Here is a 24,444-nt window from a genome sequence, read left to right as displayed (position 1 = left end):
CCGGGGAGTGCTCCGCCTGCACGCTGTCCCTTTAAGAGCACCCCCCCAAGATGTCGCCGCGGGTTCATGTGCTCGCTCTACCGAACTTGCTGGTTCTCCCTGACCCTGGGCTCGGCTCCGGCTGGCTGCCATTGGCTGGCACAGCGGAGGGACACTCTCTGATTGGTGCTGGCGGCGCGGCCCCGCCCCGGCCGTGCCCAGCAGGCTGCGCTGCGGGCGGTGCCGGGCAGGTCGCGGCCATGGCGGCGGTGTAGCCGTGAGCGGGCGGCGCGGGGCCACCATGATCATCGAGAGCGTAGACGCGCTCAAGTCCTGGCTGGCCAAGCTGCTGGAGCCCATGTGAGTGCGGGCGGGCGGGCCGGGCGGACAGCGCTTCCCGCGGACCGGGCCCGGCCGAGGCGTTACGGCCCTGCCCCCGGCCCGGGCCCGGCGCGCCCGGAGTGCGGGACAGCCCGGGCCCGGGGAGCTGCCGGGGCCTCTCGTCCTACAACGTGCAGCGGAGCTGGGGAGGGGTTTGGAGCACAAGTCTGATGAGGAGCAGCTGGGGAGACTCAGCCTGGAGAAAAAAAGGCTCAGGGGGCCCTTGTGGCCCTGCACAAGTCCCTGGCAGGAGGGGACAGCCGGGGGGATTTGGGATCTGCTCGCAGGGAACAGGGACAGGAGGAGAGGGAACGGCCTTAGGCTGGGCCAGGGGAGGCTCAGGGGGGACAGCAGCAGGAATTTCCCCATGGAAAGGGAGTTCAGGCTTTGTCAGGGGCTGCCCAGGGAGGTTTGGAGTGCCCATCCCTGGAGGAGTCCAGGGAAGGGCTGGAGGTGACACTCAGGGCTCTGGGCTGGGGACAGGATGGGAATCAGGCACAGATTGGATTTGCTGGTCTGGGAGCTCTTTTCCAACATCTGTGATTCTGTGTGCTCCCAGCTGATGCCCTGGCTGTGCTGTCCAGTCCCAGCTCCGTAATCTGGAAGCAGAGCCAGGGGCTGCTGCAGGAGCTGACCAGGAATAGCATTGAAACTGTGGGAACTCTGCATTTCTATTCTGCTGCTGCATACAGTGGGGCTGGGACTGGGATGGAGTCAGCGTGGATCCATAAATGTCACACATTTCATGGGTTCTAATAGCTCAGCCTGGCTGCAAAGGGTGCTGGTGCCTGAACACAGCTGATGCTGGTGGTGGAGGCACAGCAAGGGGTCGGTGGGTCTCACCAGGGGATGCTGCTTATCAGTGCCCAGCCAGGCTTAGGTCTCCCATGAAGTACAGCCGAGGCCTGGGGGAAGAGTTTTAAATAGGCCTTAGGTCTGCTCAGTTGCCATCATTAAGTATTAGGCTCTTGGAAGTTCTTTACAACTTTCTTTTTCCCTTGTTGCAGTCACAGGTTTCTCTAGTTTTTGGTCAAACCCCACTGAAAGTCTCTAGACCAGAGCATGACTCCTGCTCCTGCACTTTCTCTGCCAACTCCACTCGTTCCTTGGGCATTTGAGCTGCACTGTGGAATGTGAAGCAGAGTCAAGGAATTGGCCAGTGGGCCCTGACAGTCAGGGACTCTGTAGTGGCACTGGAGTGACAATACAGCCTGGCTTACCTGGGGCAGTGCACTCACCTTGTGTGCTCCTCTAGTGCATAATGGGATGGGATGGGGTGCTTGGGAGGGACTGACATATGGAGAAAGGAAAGGTAATGGTTATAAAGTGAGGGATCATCTCCTCTACTTGAAAGTGAAGATTTATAGTCAGTGGGTGAGGGCCCCAGCACGTCACATACAGTGGATGCATCACATACAGGTTATTTCTCTGTGTGTAAGAATTGTAAAATCTGTTAATTTGTGGTTTCTTTGTTCTTAATTGCTCCATTTACCCTGGCTTTCAGTGGAGGTTGGATGTTGTTGGAGGCTATATGAGAGCAGAGCTGCTTGATTGCTGCTCATTGAGGATTTTTATTTCTGTCACCAGTTGCCTTCTGCTTAGCTTTTTGCTTTTTGCTTGTTTTGTGGATCTTTTTATTACTTGAGAGGGATTATTTTGAGGTGTATATACTACAATTTTTTTCTTTCTATTTCCAGAGTTACTGTTCTCAGAAAATGCACGATTCTCTCTTTAAATGTTAATTAAAAAAAATATATTTCTGAGTATTTTAGGTTTCTGGCCTCGCCTCATATCTGGCACCTGCACCCTCTGAGAGGCCAAACAAGGAGCTGTCCTGAAATCACACTGTTACTCTGTTTCATACCTGGGGTGTTCCTACTGAATATTGGAATCTAAAGCAATATCCAGTTTAAAGATTAGTGGTGAAGTATCGCCACACAAAGGTGCTGTCTTTGGTCTTTGTGGAGCCAGACACAGGTGAGGGAACGTGAGGAGAGAACCTGGCTCAGTAATTGCTCCCCTTTAGTTATTCTACCAGTGTTAGAAGGTTACTGTAAAATATGGCATGGAAGTATCCTCGAGGAGGAAACCCCAGCACATCAGGACAGTCACTGAAGCTGTGCAGAATGTGTCTGTGTGTGTATTGAAAATGGACCTCTGTGACATTTTCTGAACTCCCTTATAATAATGTTTTAATATTTAAACACAGTTTATTCCTTCTCAGTCCTCGTGCAGTGCCTTCCCATGCCTGTGCTGTGCTGTGTGTGTAGAGCCCCTGGAGCTGTGCTTGCTGGGCCCACGGGAGGTTCAGCAGCACTGGGGTCTGACTGGGCAAAAGCAAGGTGGCTTTCCCTCAGCAGAGAGGAGGCACCTTTGTCAGGTGCAGCTGAGGGGTCCACAAGGCAACTAAAATCCTGGGCTGTGGTTACAAAAAGCTCTTTTCTGTCCCCATGGCCCCAGTGCAGCTGTGCTGGTGCTGGGGGTGAGCCTGGCAGCCCAGGGGTGTTGCAGGAGCTCTTGGGGGCTCTCCAGTGACTGTGCCCCCGGGGTCAGCCTCCTGCAGCAGCCAAGCACAGTTCTCTCTCTCACTAGATGTGATGCAGACCCCTCAGCCTTGGCCAACTATGTCGTGGCGTTAGTCAAGAAAGACAAGCCCGAGAAGGAGCTGAAAGCTTTCTGTGCTGACCAGCTGGATGTGTTCCTGCAGAAAGGTGTGCTGGCCATGACTATCTGGGAGCTTCTGCTCGTGGTGGGAGGAGGGAGGGTGATGCACCATTACTGCCTTCAAAGTCTTTCATGGTAGTCGTGAATATTTCCTACAGAGTTTGAAGGAATAAATATCTTGTGGTTAAAAAAATAATAATCATAAGATGAAGTCGTGTAATTTGGACTTTTCATGGTGGGTGGGAGGAAATGTTATTAAATAAGTAAAATAAATAAAATAAAAATAAATAAATAAAAGCAGTTTAATTTAAAGTGTCAGTTGTGTTGCCAGAAGTTTCTCTGGCAGGTGTTTGGTAACTTTTGAAAACCTGGCCCATATTAATCCTTCAGATTGCCAGGAAGCTTCACATGTGGCAATTTGCTTCATAGTCAAGGGTTTAAACACCTGAAAGTCTGACACTCACTGGGAAGGTTATTGTGCATTTCTTGTGATGTTGAACTGCTGATGAGGATGTTGAGAATTATTTACTGTCAAAAACTACCCTAAAGAGGCTGCTGAGTGTAGCTGATGGAACTTGTGGATAGCTGTGGCCTTGTTCCTGTGGCCAGTCATGCTTGCCCCTTAGAGCAGGAGAAGTCTGTTGCTGTCTGTGATACACCTGAGGAATTTCTTTCTCTAAATGAACAGCCTCAAGTGCCACAAATGTAATTCCAGCTCCTTCAGTGGAGCTAATGTTCATTAATCTGAGGTGCTGCTGCTGCAAGCAGTTCACCTGGCTGACTGTTTTCAGAGTCTTCTCTGGGAAATGTAAGCATGCACTTATTGAAGTGCGTATGTAACAGTATTTTCTTGTGTTCTGTATCCCCAGAAACTTCAGGGTTTGTAGATAAACTTTTTGAAAGTTTGTACACCAAGAGTTACCTTCCTTCTGCTGAGCCCACAAAGGCAGAGGCAAAGCCTGCAGGGCAAGAGAAAGAAGAAGTCAAGGAGGAGGTAATGTTATTTATTCTGCCTGTCTTTTATTTTCAAATTAGCTCTCTTGCATTTGAGAGGCAAAATGTGTCAGAAAGAATATACTCTATTGTGATTAATGATCTCTGTGTCCAATGAACCACAGAAAGTGACTGTTCAGACAAGAGCATTTTACATCCTTTTGCAGAGTCTGCCTTCAATCAAGCACTCAGAAATCCTATTCCCAGCTCTGGCAATACCAGTGGATAATTACTTGGAAGGGTTTGAGAGGGAGAAGCAGTGAAAAGCATTACAAAACATATAATTTTTTTGTATATTCTACGAGGAATGAAAATTACTTAAAATGTTTTCTGTGATGCTTAAAATCATTGAAATATGTCAGCCCATGTATTGGAATAATTACTTTGGAAAGTTAGGTAGAGTTTGTTTGCCAACAGTTTTCTCTTATACCTTGTTTTTAAGTTCTGTTGGCAAAATTGAAAGCAATCAAATTTTTTAGAGAAGGTAACAAATACTCGCGGAAATTCAGTCAGCCAAACCCAGGTCAGCCCAGGCAAATGCAGGTCCTTATTTACCCAAATGTTGTTCATCAACTGATTCAGATTACAGTTGTATTTACTTTTTTTCCTCTTTTCTGATGTCCTTTTTTTACCTGAGGATGGGATGTGGAGTTATGACAATTTATCAAGTAGCTTTGTTTATGCTTATTTGTTCATAATTTGAACAAGACTTTCACTGCAAGAGCTTTCCCCTCTGTTCTCAAAATAGTCATAGTTTATAGAAGGTCCTGTAGAACTACCTTCAGTTGACTTAACCAGTGCTCTGGTGGGGACAAAGAAGGAGATTTGGGGGCAGGAGGGGAGTGGCAATAAGCAAAAGAAGATATCTAGGACAGCTTTATGGGACAATGATCCAGAATTCAGGACATTAATGAGTTATTTTGACATCAGCAAGGCCTTCACGATGTGTCGTGAAGCTCAGCATGATTCCTACACAGGGAGGACACAAAATAAACCACACGTGGAGTCACAGTGAGGTCAGGACTGGGGGCACCCCAGGCAGCATGTGACACACCTTGTGCTGGGAGCAGGACTGCAGCTGGAGCTCTCCAGAGCCCAGTCAAGCCAAGTCTTGAGTAATTCTGCCCGTTCTCCCCAGACAGTCCTGTTTTACAAGGATGCAGGAAGCCTTCCTTTTCATTTCAATTGGAAAAAAAAGTCTTTTAAATATTAGTGCATGTAAACTTTTTCCACCAAAATTTACAGTAACTTGTAAGCAGTGTGAAATGGCAGCAGAAGTGCAAAATGGGTCAGTGGTTTGCAGCAGTGGTACAGCTGACAGACTTCTGAACCTGCTGTGGTGGAGGCCAGCAAGAGAAGTGACCAGTTCCACAATGGGAGCAGGTTTTTCCTTGAAGCAGTTGTTTGAAATGGCAGCTAGTGACTTCCCTACCTGGAGAGGTGGCTCCAGACTGTGTTTAAAGGTGCAGGAAGTACCTCACTTGTAGAATTGCTTTTGTTAAACAAGGCAGTAGACTGGAGAGAGATCTTGTCTTTCATGAATCCTGTTTAGAAACAAAACATCAAAGTGGTTTTTTTTTAGGGGCATCTCTTCTGCAGAAAAAAAGATAAAGTTTTGAAACCAAAACTCTTCAACAGTGCTTGCTTCAATCTAGTGCTTGATTACTTGTAGTGCTTTGGTACTCTGGGCAAGTAATACTTGAGTATTGTTTTCTTTGGGATGCTGTCTGCAGCTTGAACTACATTTTGATGTAATTTTCTTCATTAAAAAAAGTGATACTCGTCCTTGTTTGGTAGTTGTGTGTTAAACAGAATTTTCAAGAGTCTGTTGAAGAAGAGCGGGAGAGCAGGAAGAAGAAATATTCCAGTCCCCAGAGGAGCCGTGCAGATTCCAGTGAGCAAAGGTTAGCTTTGAACCACAGTATTAAGAAATTTTTCTGTATTTGCTGTCAATCTTTGACTGTGTTTTTTTACCTTGTAGGTAATGATTTTTGTAAAAAATAGGGATTTTCTCCTTCCTTTGACTGTGATACAGTGTGTGTATGCTGATCACATGCATGAGAAGTCTCCACAAGAAGATGGCCTCTTGCAAAAAGAGATTCCTAGGAATTACAATTCCTAGGAATGTCATCAGTTCCATGTTTCCCTTGGTATATAAATGAAGAATTGTTGGGGGGCTCTAGGGTCTGGGGGAAGTTGTTCACACCATGTCAGCATCACTTCTAAAGCCTTTTCAGGTCTGAGCATCATAACTCTCACCTTGCCAGTTCCTGCTTTCTACAGACCAATGAATCAGCTTTAAGATTCTGTACTTCTCTGTGTAATTTTTGAAATTCTGGGTGGAGTGTTTCGCTGCCTAAATGGATGGGAAGGATGAACATTATCTTTCCATGTTGCAAGCTTCTTTTTTAATTTTGTTTCTCTTTTCACTGATGTGGTCTACATTTGTCTTTCCTAGAACCAGGGAGAAAAAGCGTGATGATGGGAAATGGCGGGACTATGACAGGTACTATGATAGGAGTGACTTGTACAGGGAGAAGTCTGGCTGGCGCCGGGGCAGGAGTAAAAGCCGGAGCAAAAGCAGAGGGTTGAGTCGGAGCCGCAGCCGCAGCAGGGGCCGCAGCAAGGACCGGGATGGCAGCAGGAGCGGTGAGTACCCAGGCTGCTGCTTCTTGACAACATCCTGTTGCAGTGACAGGTGTCACTTCTACGTTCTGAATGGTCTAGCAGGCAGAAGATGCCCTTGAGAAGTTGGAGCAAATTCTTTTCGTCAAGAACACAAATAGCTTTGTGTTCTTGAAATTATTAATTAAGATGCTGTTCTTCAGAGTAGAACAGTAAAGGGGTTTGTTTTCTTCTTCACTAACCTCTTAATTTATCCACAGGTGTATTCCTGTGGATATCAGTAGGTCATATTTTTGTGCTGTGTTTTCTGACAAAGCTGTTGATTTTATTCTATTTTCTTCTTAAGGAGTGAACTTTTTGCAAAGCAGTGTTTCCCTCTTTCATTTTGTTACTGTGTATGTTTTAGAGAAGGCTTCTTTGCAGTTGCAGGTGGTTACCATATGATTGTTCTTTTAGGGCTAGTTCAGGTCTGTCGGAAAAGTAAGTGGCACAGATTACAGCATTCTACGCACCTTGAGACCGCGTTAGTTAAGGGCAGAGGTAGGTTTGTTGTTTCAGGCTTTTGCCCTTCTTTCTCCTTTAAAAGAGAGCTGTGAACTAGAATCATATAAGTAGTAGAGGAATGAATGTGCTTTTTGCAGAGAAAACTTTGGTATTTCTGAAGTCAAACTTCTGTTTACGTTATATTTAGTTATTATTCCATTGGTAAGACTGAGCTCCTTCAAGAACAGCTCAGTGTGCAGAACGCTGAGTATTCCAGGGAATGTGTTATTATCTCTTGCTCATGGTTCTGATGTACTGAGAAAAACATGAAGGCTTTACTCAGCTTTATTTTCTTTAAACAGAGCACCGAGAGAGAGAGAGATCAAAATACAAGAGTGAAAAAAATGATGTTGAAGGCTCATATAATCCGGTGTCCGCATCTCCCAGTAAATCCTCTGAACAGTATTCCTCTGCACAAGCTATTCCCAGTGCTGTAACTGTAGTAGCACCTGCGCACCACCTTGAAAGCACCACAGAGAGCTGGTCAAATTACTTCAACAATCACAGCAATCCCAGTTCATTTGGCAGAAACCCTCCTCCTAAAAGAAGATGTCAAGATTATGATGGTAACTGTTCCTTAGTTTTCAGTTTCATGCCCTATTTCAATGTTTCTGTGACTTTATTTTTTTAGATACTCACTAAATGTGAGCAGCAAGTCACACCACAGTGGCATGTGATGCATTCTCGCATGTAACAGATGCAGAGATGACCTTTATTGTATTGGAGAAATGACTAGTCTTACTGGCAGTTTGTATATGCTGTGGCAATTGCTGGATAAGACATATGGAGTTTTTTCACAGTTCTCTATGTGCTAGACAAATACCTCAACCACTGGCAGTCCTGGTGCAGATCTGTGTGTGTGTTTAAAATAAACCACAGTACTTCTGACTGTTTTTTCCACAGCTTTTATGATAGATGCAAGTTTATATGCTTTTATGAAAGATTGATCTAATTGTAATTGTTTTGTGAAACCTTACATTACAATATAGTAAGATATCAGTGGATGCGTGTTTTCTTTAGTAAGAAATGCCATGAAAAGCTGAAATGCTCTAAATCGCTGAGAACTACCGCGTTTGTTTTGTAACACGAGGTGAAATGTTCTGTTTTGCAGAGCGAGGTTATTGTGTCCTTGGTGATCTCTGTCAGTTTGATCACGGGAACGATCCTTTAGTAGTAGACGAAGTTTCCTTGCCGAGCATGATCCCGTTTCCGCCGCCGCCGCCGGGGCTGCCGCCGCCGCCAGGGCTGCTGCTGCCGCCGCTGCCGGGGCCGGTGCGCGGGCTGAGGCTGCCGCTGCCGCAGCCGCACCCGCAGCCCCCGCCGCCCGTCGTGCTGCCCGTCCCACGTGAGTCCCGCTCCTTCCCGAGCAGCGTGCTGCTCCACACGGGGCCCAGAGAGTTCTGGCTGCTCAGCTGGGAAACCGAGATGTACCTGGCACTGCAGCCTGAATTCAGTTCTGGGTGCTCAGCTGATAAACCAAGATGTTCCTAGCACTGCAGCCTGAATTCAGTTCTGGGTGCTCAGCTGGGAAACCGAGATGTTCCTAGCACCACAGCCTGAATTCAGTTCTGGGTGCTCAGCTGGGAAACCGAGATGTTCCTGGCACTGCAGCCTGAATTCAGTTCTGGGTGCTCAGCTGGGAAACCGAGATGTTCCTAGCACCACAGCCTGAATTCAGTTCTGGGTGCTCAGCTGGGAAACCGAGATGTTCCCAGCACCACAGCCTGAATTCAGTTCTGGGTGCTCAGCTGATAAACCGAGATGTTCCTGGCACTGCAGCCTGAATTCAGTTCTGGGTGCTCAGCTGATAAACCGAGATGTTCCTGGCACCACAGCCTGAATTCAGTTCTGGGTGCTCAGCTGATAAACCGAGATGTTCCTAGCACCACAGCCTGAATTCAGTTCTGGGTGCTCAGCTGATAAACCGAGATGTTCCTAGCACCACAGCCTGAATTCAGTTCTGGGTGCTCAGCTGATAAACCGAGATGTTCCTGGCACTGCAGCCTGAATTCAGTTCTGGGTGGAGGATGGAGTCGGGGACCTTGCAGCTCACCTCTGTGGTGGTTGGTAGTGATTGAATTGGTCACTGACACTTACTAGCCATGTTGTTTCCTGCTGTAATGCAAAAAATGTTGAGATTCAGTCTCCTAGAGGTTCTACTAAAGCTCCAGAGTTGGTGCTACATTATCTATCACTAGAAAGCAATACATTATTGACATATTTAAGATCTTTCCTAGCTCTGCAGTGATCTGAGATGTTACATCTTAGACTCTGTGAAGAAATAGCATATTAAGGGCATGCTTACTCTGTTTCAGTGCTGTCTATTCCAGGCACAAAATAAATGCTGTGATAATTGTGTCCAATATCAGCAATTTTGGGATGAGGAAAATTTGATACAGGATTAACCCTAAACTTTGCATGAGCCTTTTAGCAGGTGGAACTGACTTGCTATGAGAGAACAGACAGTGCTCAGGATGGTCTGTGTAGTGTCATTCCAGGTCCTTTTTGATCATACAGTCAGTAGGAATGTCTGTATGGTATGTGGGGAAACCAAAGCACAACAGCTAGAGAAATTCCTTGTCTGGGAATGCCTCTTGCCCTGCAGTTCTTGTTTCAGAACTGCAACCAAAATGCTGCTGATGTGATCCCTTGCTCTGAGCAAGCCTCAGCTCTCCATGGTAGAGCTGAGGGAGGAGCTGCTGTGGTTAAGACATCTCTAGCACTAACAAACCACTGGGGAAAAAAGACCCTTTTTTCTTTTCCCTGAGAGCATTGTCTCTCCTGAGAAAAAGAAAAGGTGTTGGCATCAGAGTAGCTTACCTGAACAGGCTTCTCGGTTTACTGTTACTGTAGTGGGATTGGGCATATTTACAGCCCTGACCTTGCTCAAAGCAAGGCATAAACACAGCATTGAATTGTGTTCACATTTTGCCTTTGAGCTGTCAGTGTGTGATCTGTTCTGTGGTGTCATTGCAGGACCACCTTTAACACAGTCCAGCTTGATAAACAGTCGTGACCAGCCAGGGACGAGCGCAGTGCCCAGTCTGGCACCCGTGGGAGCAAGGCTGCCTCCTCCTCTTCCTCAGAACCTGCTCTATACAGTGTCAGAACGTAAGCAAATGCCCTTTGGCTTAAATCTGTTTGATGGAAAAATCGTAAATTTCCTCTGTTGATGTATGATTAGAAATTATGATCTGTCTTCCTCCAATATATACCAATCTAAAAAGAAGTCTGATGGCTCTCCCTGGGTCAGCCCATCATCCATTCCAGAATGGAATGGCAGCAGTGCTCTGTCCTGGTCTGAGGGGAGCTCTGTGGGGAGCTCTGGGTTTCACGAGCTCACAGCAATCCAATTGTTGCATAAGAAATGTTCCTTTCATCTTCAAGCCATTCAGTAGGACATTAGTAATTGAAAGATGAATCTGCAAACCTGCAATTGCTGTTTATTTTGGGCTTTATTCCTGTCCAGTTTGGACTAATACAGATGAGAGCTTTTTTTTTCCCAGTTGTATGTTGCAATGGTCCATACAGTCTTCATGGACATCAGTACTTTTCCTACTCTTTTTCCAGAATCACCCTGGTTCTAGCTTTCTGAAAGTTGTTAGCTTTCACTGGACACGTCCCTCTTCCTCAACAGAGCTCAAAATTTTTAAAAGTATGTTTTTATCAGGGAAAATAGAAAAATACCTGGAAAGTCCTAGATTACTGAATTTAAATACAACAAAATTTATTTCTTTGATAATTGAAGGATTAATGGCATTTCCATGTTCTATATGACCAAAATAAAATAATTAAATGTCAGTGTTTTATAATACTCTCATCTGGGTTTTTTTAACATAAATATTCTGAATTTTATTGAGAGAGGGGATCTACTTCAGTTCATGATCCATGTAATTTTATTTGTGACTTCCATGCTTTTCAGAGTTTCAGATACTCAAATTTCTTATTAGATAATCTGTTCAGTTATCCCCAGGTCCTGTTGGGTGTCACCATCTGATCTTTTCAGCTCCAGAACTTCTAATGGGTGATTCTGCCTCGGAGCTCACAGGGCTTCACAGTAATTCTGTTCTGCAGAACCTGTGTGGAGATTCTCGTGTCTGTTCTTGGCCTGTTGTGATAGCAGCTGCTGGTTGCCCTCCCGCAGTCAGTCATGTTCTAAATCAGGGAAGAGGAGCTTGTGGTTCAGCTCCTTCAAGGTTAGAAGAAGTTCTTGTTTTAGAGTGTCAGGCTCTGCTATCAGTGTGGATATTGTGGGGCATCTGTTTTTAACTGTAGAGGTGTCTTTGTTGCTGCAGAATAAAGAACTGAGATTTTGGAGGAGTTCATGTCTGTCAGGTTCCCTTGTACAGGCATTCATTCTGTTCCTGGATGAACTGTTCCTGTGGAGGCACTTCACAAACTTCATTCATTCTACTTCTTGTACAGCTTTTCCTGTTTAAGGTTAAAAAATGCATTATCCTCAATTTGGACCTTGGGCTGGAGGAGCAGTAGGAGTAAATTCTGTCATCTTATATTCTTGTGGTGACCCTTCTAATGAAAATGATCATTAGTACCTTACCTAAGCTAGGCAGCTGATCTCACTCTTGCGTAAACAGAATTCAGTAGGTAAGTATTGGTGTCGTTACCTCATTTCTAAGGTTTTTTTGATTGAAATAATTTAAATATGTTCTTCACCTGAAATTCTTTTCTGAGGAGAACTAGATTGTTGGACAGCTAAGGCTGGAAATATCTTTGCATCTTAGACTGTACAGTATAAATGCTGAAACCAAAGCCTGTGTTGTTGCCCTTAAAACACTGCCAGACGTTGTGCACGCTGTCACACAGACACCTCAGGCCCTTCCAGACAGTGGATCAGCAGTGCTCTGTATTGTGACCTGTGTTCTTTGGACAAACAGTACCAGAATAAAAAACTAATGTGTCCAGATAGGCTAGGCCTGAAGATCAGGTGAGGGTTTGCAGTGGCTGCACAGGTTGGCTGTACCACCTCTCTTCTTTCATCCAAGACAGCTTCTGACTCTTGGACATCTGTGCACTGCCTTAAAGGGAAATTAACCCCGAGTCTTAAACTCACCTGAAAAATTCTGTCGTTTCTCTCCTTTTTTTGTAGATACATATGAGCCAGATGGCTATAACCCTGAAGCTCCTAGTATTACCAGTGCTGGTAGATCTCAGTATCGGCAGTTCTTTACGAGAGCACAAATGCAGCGTCCAAATCTAATTGGCCTAACATCTGGGGAGATGGATACAAACCCTCGAGGTAGGAAGGGTTCTGGTCATTGCTGTTGCTATTTTTATCCAAGACCGTCAATACTTTTCCCTCTTTTCAGGCTGAAAGCACTAGTTTTTCTCACTGATCTAGTGTTTCAGAGTTTTTTGGGACATTTCTACTTTTTTTCAGTGTTAACTTGCCCATATTAAAGTCAAAACAGGCTTTTTGATTAAAAATAACCACTTGCTTGGGAGTGCTGCAAGGGTTTTGTTGGTTGGTTGGGGTTTTATTCCTCTTAAGCCTGTGAAGGTATTTTCCAGGTACTGGAAGCTCCTAGAAACAAAAATGGTGCCTAAAAATGTCTTTAGCAGCACAGTCTGCAGACTGCTTTTGATCAGCCATGGGCACAGAGATGATGATCCAAGCTCCTTGCCTTGGCTGTGACACTAGGGAAGAAGGGAACTCTCGTGGCATATTTGGTGCTTCATGGCCTGACTCTGTCAGCCAGGTGTTCTCTCTGAAATGAACATTGCAGGTATCATTCCAGTTTCCCAGCTCATGGGAATCCCAGTCTGTACTCACCTAATTTCTAGCCCCTGCCTGAATGGATGTGGCTGCTGTCTCTTAGTGGTGATGTGTACCAAGTATCTGTTAGGTAAGGTCACAAGTCAAGGCTCTTCAAAGTTTAGTTGTGGTAGCAAAACTTTCTTTCTCCCTGGTGTTTTTCCTGCCCTGATTCTTAAAACCAAAGATGTCAAATTTTGGGTTTTATTGTTATGCTTCAGTATCTCTTACTCAGTAGATAAGATTTTTTTAAATTTTATTTTCAGTATTTCCTTCCAATGACTCATCACATAAGGAATATGGTTAAATATTATTGTAGAAATTGCTGTTGCTGTTTTCATCTTAATGACTGTCACAGAGGCAGGGTTGGAGTTTAATTGCTGCCCCTCACATTTTCTCTGAGAGCCCATCCCAAGGGTAAGGCAGGGATGAGTGCTCCGTGGCCTCACACAACTTGTTTTACTGTCTTTGTCAGAGGTGTGAAAGGTTTGCTCTCAGATCCTCCTCCAAAGTGAGGATGCCATACCCAGAAATGCCCAGTCTCTGTTCTTACCAGTGGAACCAGCAGAGCCCTGGCTTATGTAAAAGCCATAGAAATTTCTATAACTCAGACTTCTTTTTAGGGGTTGAATATTTGGCATTCACAGGAGATTAACACCAAGAGCATAATCTTGAAAAGATTGCAAATACATTTCTAGCAAACTGTGTTGGTAGAATTTGCTTCTTTAAACCTAATGTCTTGAAAGAGTGTAATAGTTGTGCTTAATTAACAGTTTGCTGCTGAAACCTGGCTGGAGGACTGGCAGTGGGATAGCAGTGGAAAGAACGGGTTCTTTGTTGCTTTTGCTCTGTCAAGGGTTCACGCAGGGCAAGCTGGTTATTAATTCAGCCCCTGCCCATTGCACAGCTCTAACCTAAAGCCTGGGGATCCACCCATGTTTCTTTTCCTCCTTTTGTTTTGTTGGGATTTGGAATTTTCTTTTTTTTTTTCTTTTTTTTTTTTTTTTTTTAGTTTCTTTCCTTTTCCTGCAGAATTTGAGTTTTTAGTACCTGAAAAATGAAGTTTTAGCTTTGTTTCTTCAAGCTTATACTAACCTTAAAGGTCAAATCCCATCCCTCTTAGCTGGACCACATGTGTTTCTTTCAGGATGTTTAGTTAGGCTAGGGAATAATATGAATGATTTTGTTCAGAAACAAAACTGACCAATTTGATAAAGTCTTGCTAATGTTTATGTTTTTAATCTTAGTTCTGCTTTGCTGTGTGAAAGCTTTTCCATGTGTTGTGGAATAACACAGGCCTTTTTCCTTCCCTCCAGCTGCCAACATTATCATCCAAACTGAGCCTCCCATTCCCATTACAAATAACAGCAGCAATGTCACGAGAGTTGTTCTGGAACCAGACAGCAGGAAGAGATCTCCAAGCAGCATGGAATGTCCACCATTGAAGAAACCCTGGTTGGGAAAGTAAGAATTAGCTACAGATGTTAATTCAAATGTACTTGGTTGCTGTCAATGCTGTGAACATTGCTGTTCACCAGTCTCTGTAATTTGGGATGGTTGGGTCAGAAAGTCTGTGTCTACATAATGTGGAGACTAAACATGGGGTCAGGGGGAAGCTCTTTTTGTTAGTGTCTAGAGGGTGTACTTAAGGGAAAGGTGCCATTTAGATGTGTGGTAACATTTGCTGCCTTACTTGGGCACACATGTACTTACCTGAACTCTTCCTGTTCTCCTTTTCTCTAGGCAAGTAAATAACAACCAGAATAAGCCAGGGTTTTTGAAAAAGAATCAGTATACTAATACAAAATTAGAAGTTCGAAAAATTCCACCAGAATTGAACAATATTACACAGCTCAACGAACATTTCAGCAAATTTGGAACTATTGTAAACATTCAGGTAAAAATCCAAAGTCCAGGCTTATGTTTGTGTGTGTGCATTTTATTTTCCCTGAAGCCTGCTTCAATACTGCATGGTTTATTTGAGAAATCTTAGTGGATTTGGGAGAGGAGGTAATCAAGTTCAGAGAAACCTTTTCTTGGTCTACTGTGTATTGTATTAATTCTGTAAAACATACTGGCTTCTGCCTTCATGATGCCTAATTATATTTGAAAGGCCGAGAGGTTTAATAGTGTCTAAACCAACTCAGGTTTTTGGGCAACTTGTGTGTGACTTTGGAAAGAGATGAACTGACAGTTTGTCTTGTATGATAGTCTTATGCTGTTTGATGGTCAGGGTTTTGACAAGGATGCTACAGAAGAGTCTTTATCTGCTTCAGTTTGTTACCACTTGGTGTCCTAGAACTGGCTCCAACTCAGAGGTGTCCTTGCCCTGTAAAAAATGGAAAAAGCACTTGGAAAAAGTAGTGGCTAAAAGAGCATTTAATTCCCATTTATTTTTCTAGACAAATTGGTTGACTCTCAAGTCCTCAGCTGGAGATCTAAATAAGAGACAGATACCTGGGAAGCCTCTGTATTTCTTGATAACTTTGTCTTGGCCCAGAAGATACTGTGGTGCTTTCTGCACCTCTAATGAAATACTGCATTTCAAACATGCTATCTCAATCGCTACACTGGAAAGTCCAGGATATATTTTAATTGCTGTGGTACTAATTTTTAGAGAAAAAGATGCTTATTCATGACCTTGAGATGCTGCTGCATTGAGGGTGTGGTGAGGCTTTGCACCGTGCACCCTCAGGCAGCACTTGGCCTTCGGGTGGCTTGGATAAAGAGCCTTTGGGTCAGCACCAGTGATACCAGACATGCCCCAGACATGCCCAGTGCTCTGAATGTGTGGTGCTGTTGGTGGAGGAGTCTTATTCATTCATCATTTAAATGTATGTAGACTTAGCTGCAAGTACATGTAATGTTTGCTAAAGCTACTTTGCTTTAATTACACAGAGTGTCTCACCAGTGTTTTGAGTTGTTAATACACTGGATACCCAGATTATCATTGCATGTTATTCCTAGATGGGTTTGCTGATGATTGAAATGTTTTCTTCCTTGAGAAATACGCATTTGTGAACTTTTGCCTTAGGTTGCTTTCCAGAACGATCCTGAAGCTGCTCTCATTCAGTACTTGAGTAACGACGAGGCGAGGAAGGCGATTTCCAGCACGGAGGCGGTGCTGAGCAATCGCTTCATCCGGGTGCTGTGGCACAGGGAGAGCGAGCAGCAGCCCCCACTGCTGCAGCAGCAGCAGCCAGCGCCCGCCCCGCAGGCCCTGCAGCACCTGCAGCAGCAGGCCCTGGCCACGCAGCCCGCCGTGACGGTGCACAGCAGCCTGGCCAAGGTACGTGCACTGCCAGGGGGCCCAGCAGCATTCCCAGGTGGCTGCTGCTGCACAGAATGCTTTGCAGTGTCTGACCTTGATGTTTTTGGATCTATGGATACACAGGTGATGAACAAACCCCTGGCCTCTGGTGCCTACGTCCTTAACAAAGTCCCTGTGAAAAGACGCCTTGGAGCAGCGGGGGGGAGCCAGCCTGAGCTCAGCCAGCCCGGGGCTGGGGTGGAGGAGTCTCAGGTATGTTGAGAGTGGACCGTGCTCATGCTCTCAGGTACAGCTTTGGTTTGTCAGCCAGGAAGGAACGAGCAAAGAGAACTTGTTCCCACTTGGTTCTGTTCCTGTTCAGTAATGTTTCATGTAGCCATGGTCAGTCACTTCTTCCTTGTTTCATCAACTGTTTATGTGGAATAGGGACAATGACTTCAGGAGCTATCAGCTACAACACTATCAGTGTTTTAAATACCATAAAATATTTTTGGCAGTGCTTGATAGTAAACAAATCTGACAACCTGTATGTGAGACCAGCCTTTTGTTGACAAATGCAATGGCTCTCCCAGTAAATTTTGGGCTTATGCTGTGCTTTAACAGCAGTGCTAGAAGCTTAGGGAGTATTTGTGGCGAGAGTTCAAGCTGATACTGTTCAATTCACACTGACACTGTAGTGCAGCACGTGTTCTGAGCCACGGGGAGTCCTTCTAAGAAAGGAAACATGGAGTGGCTTTTGCTGCCTTACTTGATCAGAAAGTGGGATGTTGGGCTGTGAGTGTGGAGCTGAAGCTGAGGCAAGTGCAGACCATCACCTTCAGCAGTGTCCTGGTGGGAATCAGGATGCAAAGGGAGTGTGCCATGGAGAAGGAAAGACAGTATCTTTCCTAAATCCTTTAAACTGGACTCAGTCTTTATCCATGTGTTTTAATTGGACTCTCTGCCTCCTTACACAAATCTGTACATCTGAGTTGGTGTTTCAGGGAACGTGATCTGCTGAAGTTCCCTGCTGGTATATCACAATCACTTTAAAATATTCCATATTTTACTGTGTGTTTTTTACTATTTCAGATATTTCCTACTTCTACAAGCCACTCAAAAATGGTTTACAGTTCTCCAAACTTGAAGACAACTCTGAAGTCTGGTGCAGGGTCTAAACCTCACGACGTGCAAGAAGTCCTTAAAAAAAAGCAGGTACTTAATGCTTGATGAGGAGCGAAGTGCTTTAAACGCAAGGTTTGATGGCATCTGAAACCTCATCCTCTGCAGCTTTATATGTGGGGGTGGAGCTGGGGATGGTTCTGGGAGGGCCTTGCAAACACACATTGGGGTAATCATGTGTGGAGTGTCCTTTTGGGGTGTCTTACTCAACACACTTGGCCATGTTGGGTTTTCTGGGTTTGCTTGGGGTTTTCTGGATTTAATGTCTGTAGGTGTGAGATTCTTGCATGACAGTGCTCAGTATATTTCTTAAGAGGTGTCTGAAGGGGGGAAAATATTAATAAAGTACCTTACAGCAGGTAATTAGCATTTTGTTTATCTTTTATTTATTGAATCAGCTGCACTTCATACTTGGCATTTTGCAAACAGTACTTTTGGTTGTAGATTTCATTTCCATAGCTCGAAGAGGACAGTATGATCTCTATGAGTACATATAGTGCTAGACTGCTTTTTACTGATGGAAAGAATTTTCTCCTCTTATAGGAGGCAATGAAACTCCAGCAAGATATGAGGAAAAAGAAGCAGGAGATGTTAGAAAAACAGATAGAATGCCAGAAGGTAAGTCTGGGATGTGGCTAGTAAATGCATTCTGATTTTGTAGGTACCTGTTTGTTCAGGGCTGTTTTTCCTGGAATTTTATGTTCCTGTTCTTTTATTATTGTTTAGATGCTGATATCCAAGCTGGAGAAAAACAAGGCCATGAAACCAGAAGAGAGAGCAGAAATTATGAAGACTTTAAAAGAACTAACAGGAAAAATATCTCAGTTAAAGGATGAATTAAAAACTTCATCTACAACCTCCACACCATCCAAGCTGAAGTCCAAGACAGAGGTATTTATTGTGCAAAACACTTTTCTACTTGTTTTTTGTAACTATTTATATTAACATGTCTTAAAAATGCAGTAGCATTAGATCAAAACTCTTGCAAGCAGCATTTTAATGTGAATGATAACCATGGACAAACAAGCCATGGTCGAAGGAACTCCATGACCTATTTTTGCTTGTAGCTCATTCATGCTTGTTCCAGTTCTAAAGCAGAGAATTCCAGGTCCTTCAAAAAATGGTGGGGACCACACACACGCAGAGGCAATTAAAATAAAACTGAGTTTAGGGAAAAGTATGGCTGTTGTGTCCTGATCTGTCCATATCATTTATGTGACTGTACTACTGAAGTGGAATAAAACATTACAAGTGTTTCTTACAGTTCTTCCCTTTCCTTTTGTTTTCCCTTCCCACCTCTTTTTCTGCCAGGCACAGAAGGAGCTGTTGGATGCAGAGCTGGACTTCCACAAGAGACTGTCCTCTGGAGAGGACACAACCGAGCTGCGGAAGAAGCTCAATCAGTTACAGGTGGAGGTGAGCTGTGTGCCCTGCTGCCAGGGAGTGTATGAATTGTGGTGTTTCAGATCCCTCAGCGTGGGGATGGCTGTGTTCTCTCCCCAGGCTGCCCGCTTGGGCATCTTGCCTGCTGGCCGAGGCAAGGCAGTGGCAGCGCAGGGCCGGGGCCGGGGCCGGGGCCGCGGGGGCCGAGGCCGGGGAGTGCTGAACCACATGGTGGTGGATCACCGGCCCAAGGCGCTCACCGTGGGAGGCTTCGTGGAGGAGGAAAAAGATGAATTGTTACAGCACTTCTCTGTAAGTGTCACCTATAAATTAATACACATTTCCTTTACTGCTGTAAAATCAAGCTCCTCTTAGAATAGCAATAAATGGGAGCTTTTGCCCAAAAATACAAGTGCTGCAATACTGCTGGCTGATGCAGCTGGGAGTCCTCTGGCTCTCACTTTTCTGTCCAAAAAATCAGATTTGAGTGTCAACTGCAGTTGTACCACATGGTTATGGAGATGGAGGAGAACATTACTGTTGATCCTAACAAACTTTTCCTCACAGAAATTTGGAGATATTGAAGATCTTCAAGAAGAGGATTCCCCATTAAGTGTTGTTGTAACTTTCAAGTCCCGCTCAGAAGCTGAGAATGTAAGTAGAATCCTGGATACATTTTTTCACATATCTAAAATAAGAGTTTTTAACGACTTGTGTCTACCTTTGTATCTTAGAATTCCAGGGGCTTTTATCCCCCAGTTTGAGCTTGATAGCGTTTGGTGCTGCTGCAGGAGAGGTACCTCCTGGTGGTCTGAGCAGTGACACAGGGCTCTCCCTGATAAAGCTGCATGTCCCTGGCAGTTCTGAGCTCTGCTCATCCTCTCACAGTGCCCGGGCAGGAGCAGGAATTGGCAGATTTGGGTGTGGCTGAAGGTGCTCTTGGAACACTGAAGTGGGTGATTGTGGTTTATATATCTGAGATCTTCAAACATGCTTCTGTACCACATGCTCTGGGTCTGGCTTGTTGCTGCTGTGAAAAGTTCTTCACTTGACCCTCCCTCTGAAAATCTGTGCGTTTTAACACGACTCAGGCTGCTAACCAGGGATCCCGCTTCAAGGACCGACGGCTCCAGATCTCGTGGCACAAACCCAAGGTACCTTCTGTGTCCACAGAAGTTGAGGAAGAGGAGTCCAAGGAAGAGGTATGAAAATCTCTTAATAATGTGATCATTCTTACTGGAATCTAAGAGATGAGAACTCTTAGGATGCAGTTTCCTGTGTGCTGAAGAAACTTCGTAAAAGATGTTTTTACAAACCAGGAGCTGAACTGGATTGGAATAGTCAGGTGCGTTTCCCACATTTTAAATGAGAAAATGGGAAAAAAAAGACAATTTTTTTGGATGGCTGTTAATTTGTCAGTGATGTAAACAGGCCCTGGGTTCTGTATGTGCAGGCTGCAAAGCCCTTTATCCCTCACTCTTCCTGCTCTGCTGTAGGAGAAGCTGTGTGTTCTTCCCTGTAATTCACCTTAACACCTTGAGCTTTTAGAAGTTATTTTCTTGTGGCATTTAACAGAAACCTGGTTTGGGAGAGGGTGAGTGGTGGTTTATTCCTGCTTCCTCTGAAGGTTTGCTCTCTTTCCTGACGTGAGGCTGCTGTTCTTCCCCTGAAACTGTTTGGATGTAGCTGTGTGTGTTTCTGAGACCAGATACCCCTACAGCTGGTGCTGTGAGCTGGGATGGCTCCCTGGGCATAGCTTGGAACTTGTGTCTGAAAGTTTATTTTTTTCTTCCTCCAGGAGACTGAAACCTCAGATTTATTTTTGCACGAAGATGATGACGATGATGATGAAGATGAGGATGAGTCCCGTTCTTGGAGAAGATGAAACTTGATGTTCGAAGTGTATAATTTTAGGAATATAGTTCAAACTACATCTTTTAAACATTTATTTAAGGAAGTTGATGAGCCAAAAAGAGCTTTACTTTCTTTTCAAACCACAAGATTTACTATGAGCAGTTTGGTATGAAAGCATTTGGGACACAGAGCTGTGAGACTGAGCTAGCCAAAGGCCCAAGAACTTCTTACAGGATTATCAAGATCACCAGGGTGGTGATTTTTTTCTATTTAAGAAGGATTAAAAAGGTGGGAGGGAGGGGGAGGGAGGGTTGGAAATCAGTATTTTCTTGTCCTCTTTTTGTGTCACCTGTATTACCTTGTTTTGGGTTTTTTATAATGTGATTGGTTTGTTAGTTTATAATTGAAAAGATATTACAGGTTTTATTTAGCAATATTACGGAGTTAGGGGAAAGACAAACTTTCATTAAATATTATGAAAGAAAAACTGGCCTCATTTGCTCGTTGAAAAAAGGGAGCATTTTATTTCCTGTGGAGTCTCATGTTGTAGGAGTTATCTGTGGCTAGATTCTTAAACCATTTACTTCAATGTGTGTGACAGCCACACGGTCTCCATGTTGTGCTGCTTTTTGTGAGAGAAGGTGGAAGAAACAATTTAACAGGGTATTGTTTTAACATTGTCCAGTTCACTTTGTTTCTCCAAATTCTGCTTCACAGAAAACATCAGCAGGAACACACACTGGAGTGGATTTCCACTCCTTGATTTCCTTCTGTCATTTCAGTGTAAGGCTCAGTGTAAGTCAGGCTGTTTATTGCATTTCTGTATTTGTGAGCAAGAATGAAAGGAGTTCCAGTCTTCCTCCAAAGCAGCTGAGCTGGCCCCTGACTGCCAGGCAGGAGCAGCTCTCCTCTCCCTGTCCCAGGCAGTGTTGTTCTCGCTGTGTTCCAGGCAGAGCCCTGCAGGGTTCAGAGCAGGGTGGGCTTCACCCCACAGGGCTGGGGTGTCCTGCACAGCCTGGCCCCACACCAGGGCCCTGTGTCCCAGGGGTGTTCAGAGCTGGGTGTGCTGCGTGTCCCTCGTGTCCCAGGGCAGTTCCTGCAGCCTGTCCCATTCCCAGTGCCTCTGCTGTCCCTGTAACCCGGCGGGCTGGGAGCTGGCAGTGGCACAGGGGCTGGGCTGGCTCTGTGCCTCGTGCCTGGGGCACCCAGCAGCTCCTTCCCTGGCTGCCCCGTGCCCTGGCACTCCTCAGCGTGCTTTATGTGCATTTCTGCACTAAATCAGCACCAGGGCCGTGCACAGCGCTCTCCACGCTCGGGTGATCCCCAGCAGTTCCTGACTGAGGCTCAGCACCTGCCAGGCCTTTACCTGCCTGTGGCTCTGAGCGTGGCCAGGGCCAGGTGCTGAGCACCCTTTGGGGTCACAGCCCTGCTGGCCCTGGCCTTGTGCTGTGCCGAGACATCCACCTTGTGTCATTAATGGCCTGTTCCTTGTCAAGGGAATATCTCCAGATTCTGTCTCTTTCCAAACCTCTCCTCTTGCTAGAATTAGGACTGTCCTGCTAATGCTGAGACTAAATTCCAGGTGTGAAGAAATGGAGGAGAAACTCACCCCATGAACTTACAAGAACGTCTTGCTCTTCTCCCATCACCTCTAGGGGTTTTAATGTCTGTGGCACAGTGTGCATCTTGAGAAGTCCATTGCAGCAAACATGTCCGAGTCCTGACAACTTAAAAAAGGAGAGAGGGATCAAAAGGATTTATATATTTTTTTGTACAGAGTTTTTTCTTAAACTGTATAATTTTGTAAATATTTTGCTTTTTTTGTGTACTAAAATTACCGGCGTATAGATTTCAATAAGAATTGTTGTATTTTTGTATTTGGAAAATGAAAATTACAGTGGATTAATTAAGCTGTAAGAAAAATTGCAGTAGCCTTTGACACACACAGAATGGATTCCTTTTCATATGGTTTTAGCTCTAAAGTGACACTGGCGTGGCACGTGTGTCCGGGGTGAGGGAGCGAGGGCTGTCCCAGAGCTCCATCATTTGCTGTTTGCCCCCACAGTGCCCTGGCAGGGTGGCCCGAGGGCTGGCTGCCATCCCAAGGGTGGTTCTGCCATCCCAAGGGTGACTGCTGCCATCCCAAGGGTGACTGCTGCCATCCCAAGGGTGGTTCTGCCATCCCAAGGGTGGTTCTGCCATCCCAAGGGTGACTGCTGCCATCCCAAGGGTGGTTCTGCCATCCCAAGGGTGGCTGCTGCCATCCCAAGGGTGACTGCTGCCATCCCAAGGGTGACTGCTGCCATCCCAAGGGTGGCTGCTGCCATCCCAAGGGTGACTGCTGCCATCCCAAGGGTGGTGCTGCCATCCCAAGGGTGACTGCTGCCATCCCAAGGGTGACTGCTGCCATCCCAAGGGTGGTGCTGCCATCCCAAGGGTGGTTCTGCCATCCCAAGGGTGGCTGCTGCCATCCCAAGGGTGGTTCTGCCATCCCAAGGGTGACTGCTGCCATCCCAAGGGTGGTTCTGCCATCCCAAGGGTGGCTGCTGCCATCCCAAGGGTGGCTGCTGCCATCCCAAGGGTGGTTCTGCCATCCCAAGGGTGGCTGCTGCCATCCCAAGGGTGACTGCTGCCATCCCAAGGGTGGTTCTGCCATCCCAAGGGTGGTTCTGCCATCCCAAGGGTGGTTCTGCCATCCCAAGGGTGGTGCTGCCCCCAGGGCTGGCAGTGCCCCAGCCTGGCTGTGCCTGGGGGGCAGAGGGGCCACAGCTGGCACCGGAGGAGGAGGAAGAGGAGGGGAGCTGTGTGAAACTGGGCTGCCTTTGCCAAAGCTGATGGAGCCTCCTCTGTTTTAGGGCGTGCTGGGCCTGTCCTGGGGTGGTTTGGTTTGGATTTCTGTGTTTCCACAGCCAGCAGGGCACCACAGCCGAGTTGATTTCATGGTGATGCTTTACTGGGAAGTTCACAGCCCCCAGGGGTACCTGTGTGCCCCAGCCCCGTGTCCCAGCCTGAGCTGGGGGACAGGCACTGAAGGATGAGGGGATGGGGAAAGGAAGTCACTGTGCAAAGAATTCCCTCCCTTTCCTTTTCAGGTGCTGAATTAACCTGAACAAAATAAACAAAACCACTCAAATCTGAAACCAGGCACCTGCTTAGGAAAGCACCCCTCTAACAAAATCATGTGAAAAGGAACAAAGCTCCTCTTGGTGTATAGTAACCTTGTACTATAGTTTTTACAGATTGTGACCTTGTGTAATAGGATAATAGCCGATATTGTTGAATTTCTAATTGTTTACACATTAAAATTCATATATGTAATGTTTGTTTTATTGATTACAAGCCAAATTTCTAAGATGCATGTTGACTTTTTTGCAATAAAGTTATAGTATGGAATGGTTCAAGATTTAGAAAAGACAAAATTCTAACTGAAATAAATGGGAAGGAGAACCATTCAAAAAAATTACAACTCTCTGAAAAAAGAGCATTATCACTTCTTTGGGGGGAAGTGGGTGTGTGAAGGGGGATTTATGTGTGTGTAACGTGTGTGTAACGTGTGGGGGGGTTTGGTTTAGGTCAGAGCTGAGAGAGAAATCTTCCAAGTGCCTCAGTGCTCTGGACCAGAACAGGTTCACACAGGTAAATGGACGGGGGAGGAGAGGGGGTGGAGGGAGTCCAGTAAAGGCTGTTTGACATTTCTGAGGGGCTCAAGGTTTAGCAGAAGCTGGAGGAAGCTGTGTGGTCCAGGGTGGGTTCCCAGTCTCCTGCAGATTTGCAGTGTTTTGGACGATTGGATGCGAATTCTGGCAGGACACAGCTG

The 24,444-nt window shown here is 45.6% G+C and overlaps 1 protein-coding gene across 4 annotated transcripts; it reads left to right on the top strand.

Moving 5' to 3' along the window:
* Positions 1-206: 206 nt before the first annotated feature.
* RBM27 (RNA binding motif protein 27) lies at positions 207-24,081 on the top strand. Of its 4 annotated transcripts, none has more exons than XM_058848746.1 (23): positions 207-339; positions 2,953-3,071; positions 3,894-4,018; positions 5,815-5,921; positions 6,476-6,666; positions 7,099-7,182; positions 7,488-7,751; positions 8,297-8,530; positions 10,162-10,296; positions 12,293-12,442; positions 14,275-14,422; positions 14,702-14,855; positions 15,993-16,247; positions 16,353-16,481; positions 17,301-17,423; positions 17,934-18,008; positions 18,117-18,281; positions 18,702-18,806; positions 18,894-19,085; positions 19,341-19,427; positions 19,865-19,975; positions 20,572-22,877; positions 23,330-24,081. In XM_058848746.1, exons 1-22 carry the CDS (start codon positions 281-283, stop codon positions 20,656-20,658), a joined length of 3,099 nt encoding a protein of 1,032 aa, XP_058704729.1. In that variant the 5' UTR covers positions 207-280; the 3' UTR covers positions 20,659-22,877; positions 23,330-24,081. The 4 variants fall into 4 exon arrangements, with proteins under 4 accessions (XP_058704729.1, XP_058704730.1, XP_058704732.1 ...); XM_058848747.1 differs by lacking the exon at positions 23,330-24,081 and adding an exon at positions 23,044-23,059 and having other exon boundaries at positions 20,572-22,754; XM_058848749.1 differs by lacking the exons at positions 12,293-12,442; positions 23,330-24,081 and adding an exon at positions 23,044-23,058 and having other exon boundaries at positions 20,572-22,754.
* Positions 24,082-24,444: the final 363 nt, after the last annotated feature.

This window comes from Poecile atricapillus, chromosome 13, assembly GCF_030490865.1.
Source record: "Poecile atricapillus isolate bPoeAtr1 chromosome 13, bPoeAtr1.hap1, whole genome shotgun sequence".
Classification (NCBI taxonomy): domain Eukaryota; kingdom Metazoa; phylum Chordata; class Aves; order Passeriformes; family Paridae; genus Poecile; species Poecile atricapillus.
Note: the sequence above shows the minus strand (reverse complement) of the source record. Positions and strands in the feature narration are given on the sequence as shown.

What these genes read in the sequence shown, in the direction of transcription:
- RBM27 (XM_058848746.1), top strand. Translation starts at nt 281, where the DNA reads ATGATCATCGAGAGCGTAGACGCGCTCAAGTCCTGGCTGGCCAAGCTG. An exon ending in GCCAAGCTGCTGGAGCCCAT is followed by an intron (nt 340 to 2,952) that starts GTGAGTGCGGGC and finishes CTCTCTCACTAG; the next exon opens with ATGTGATGCAGACCCCTCAG. An exon ending in AAGAGGAGTCCAAGGAAGAG is followed by an intron (nt 19,976 to 20,571) that starts GTATGAAAATCT and finishes TTCTTCCTCCAG; the next exon opens with GAGACTGAAACCTCAGATTT.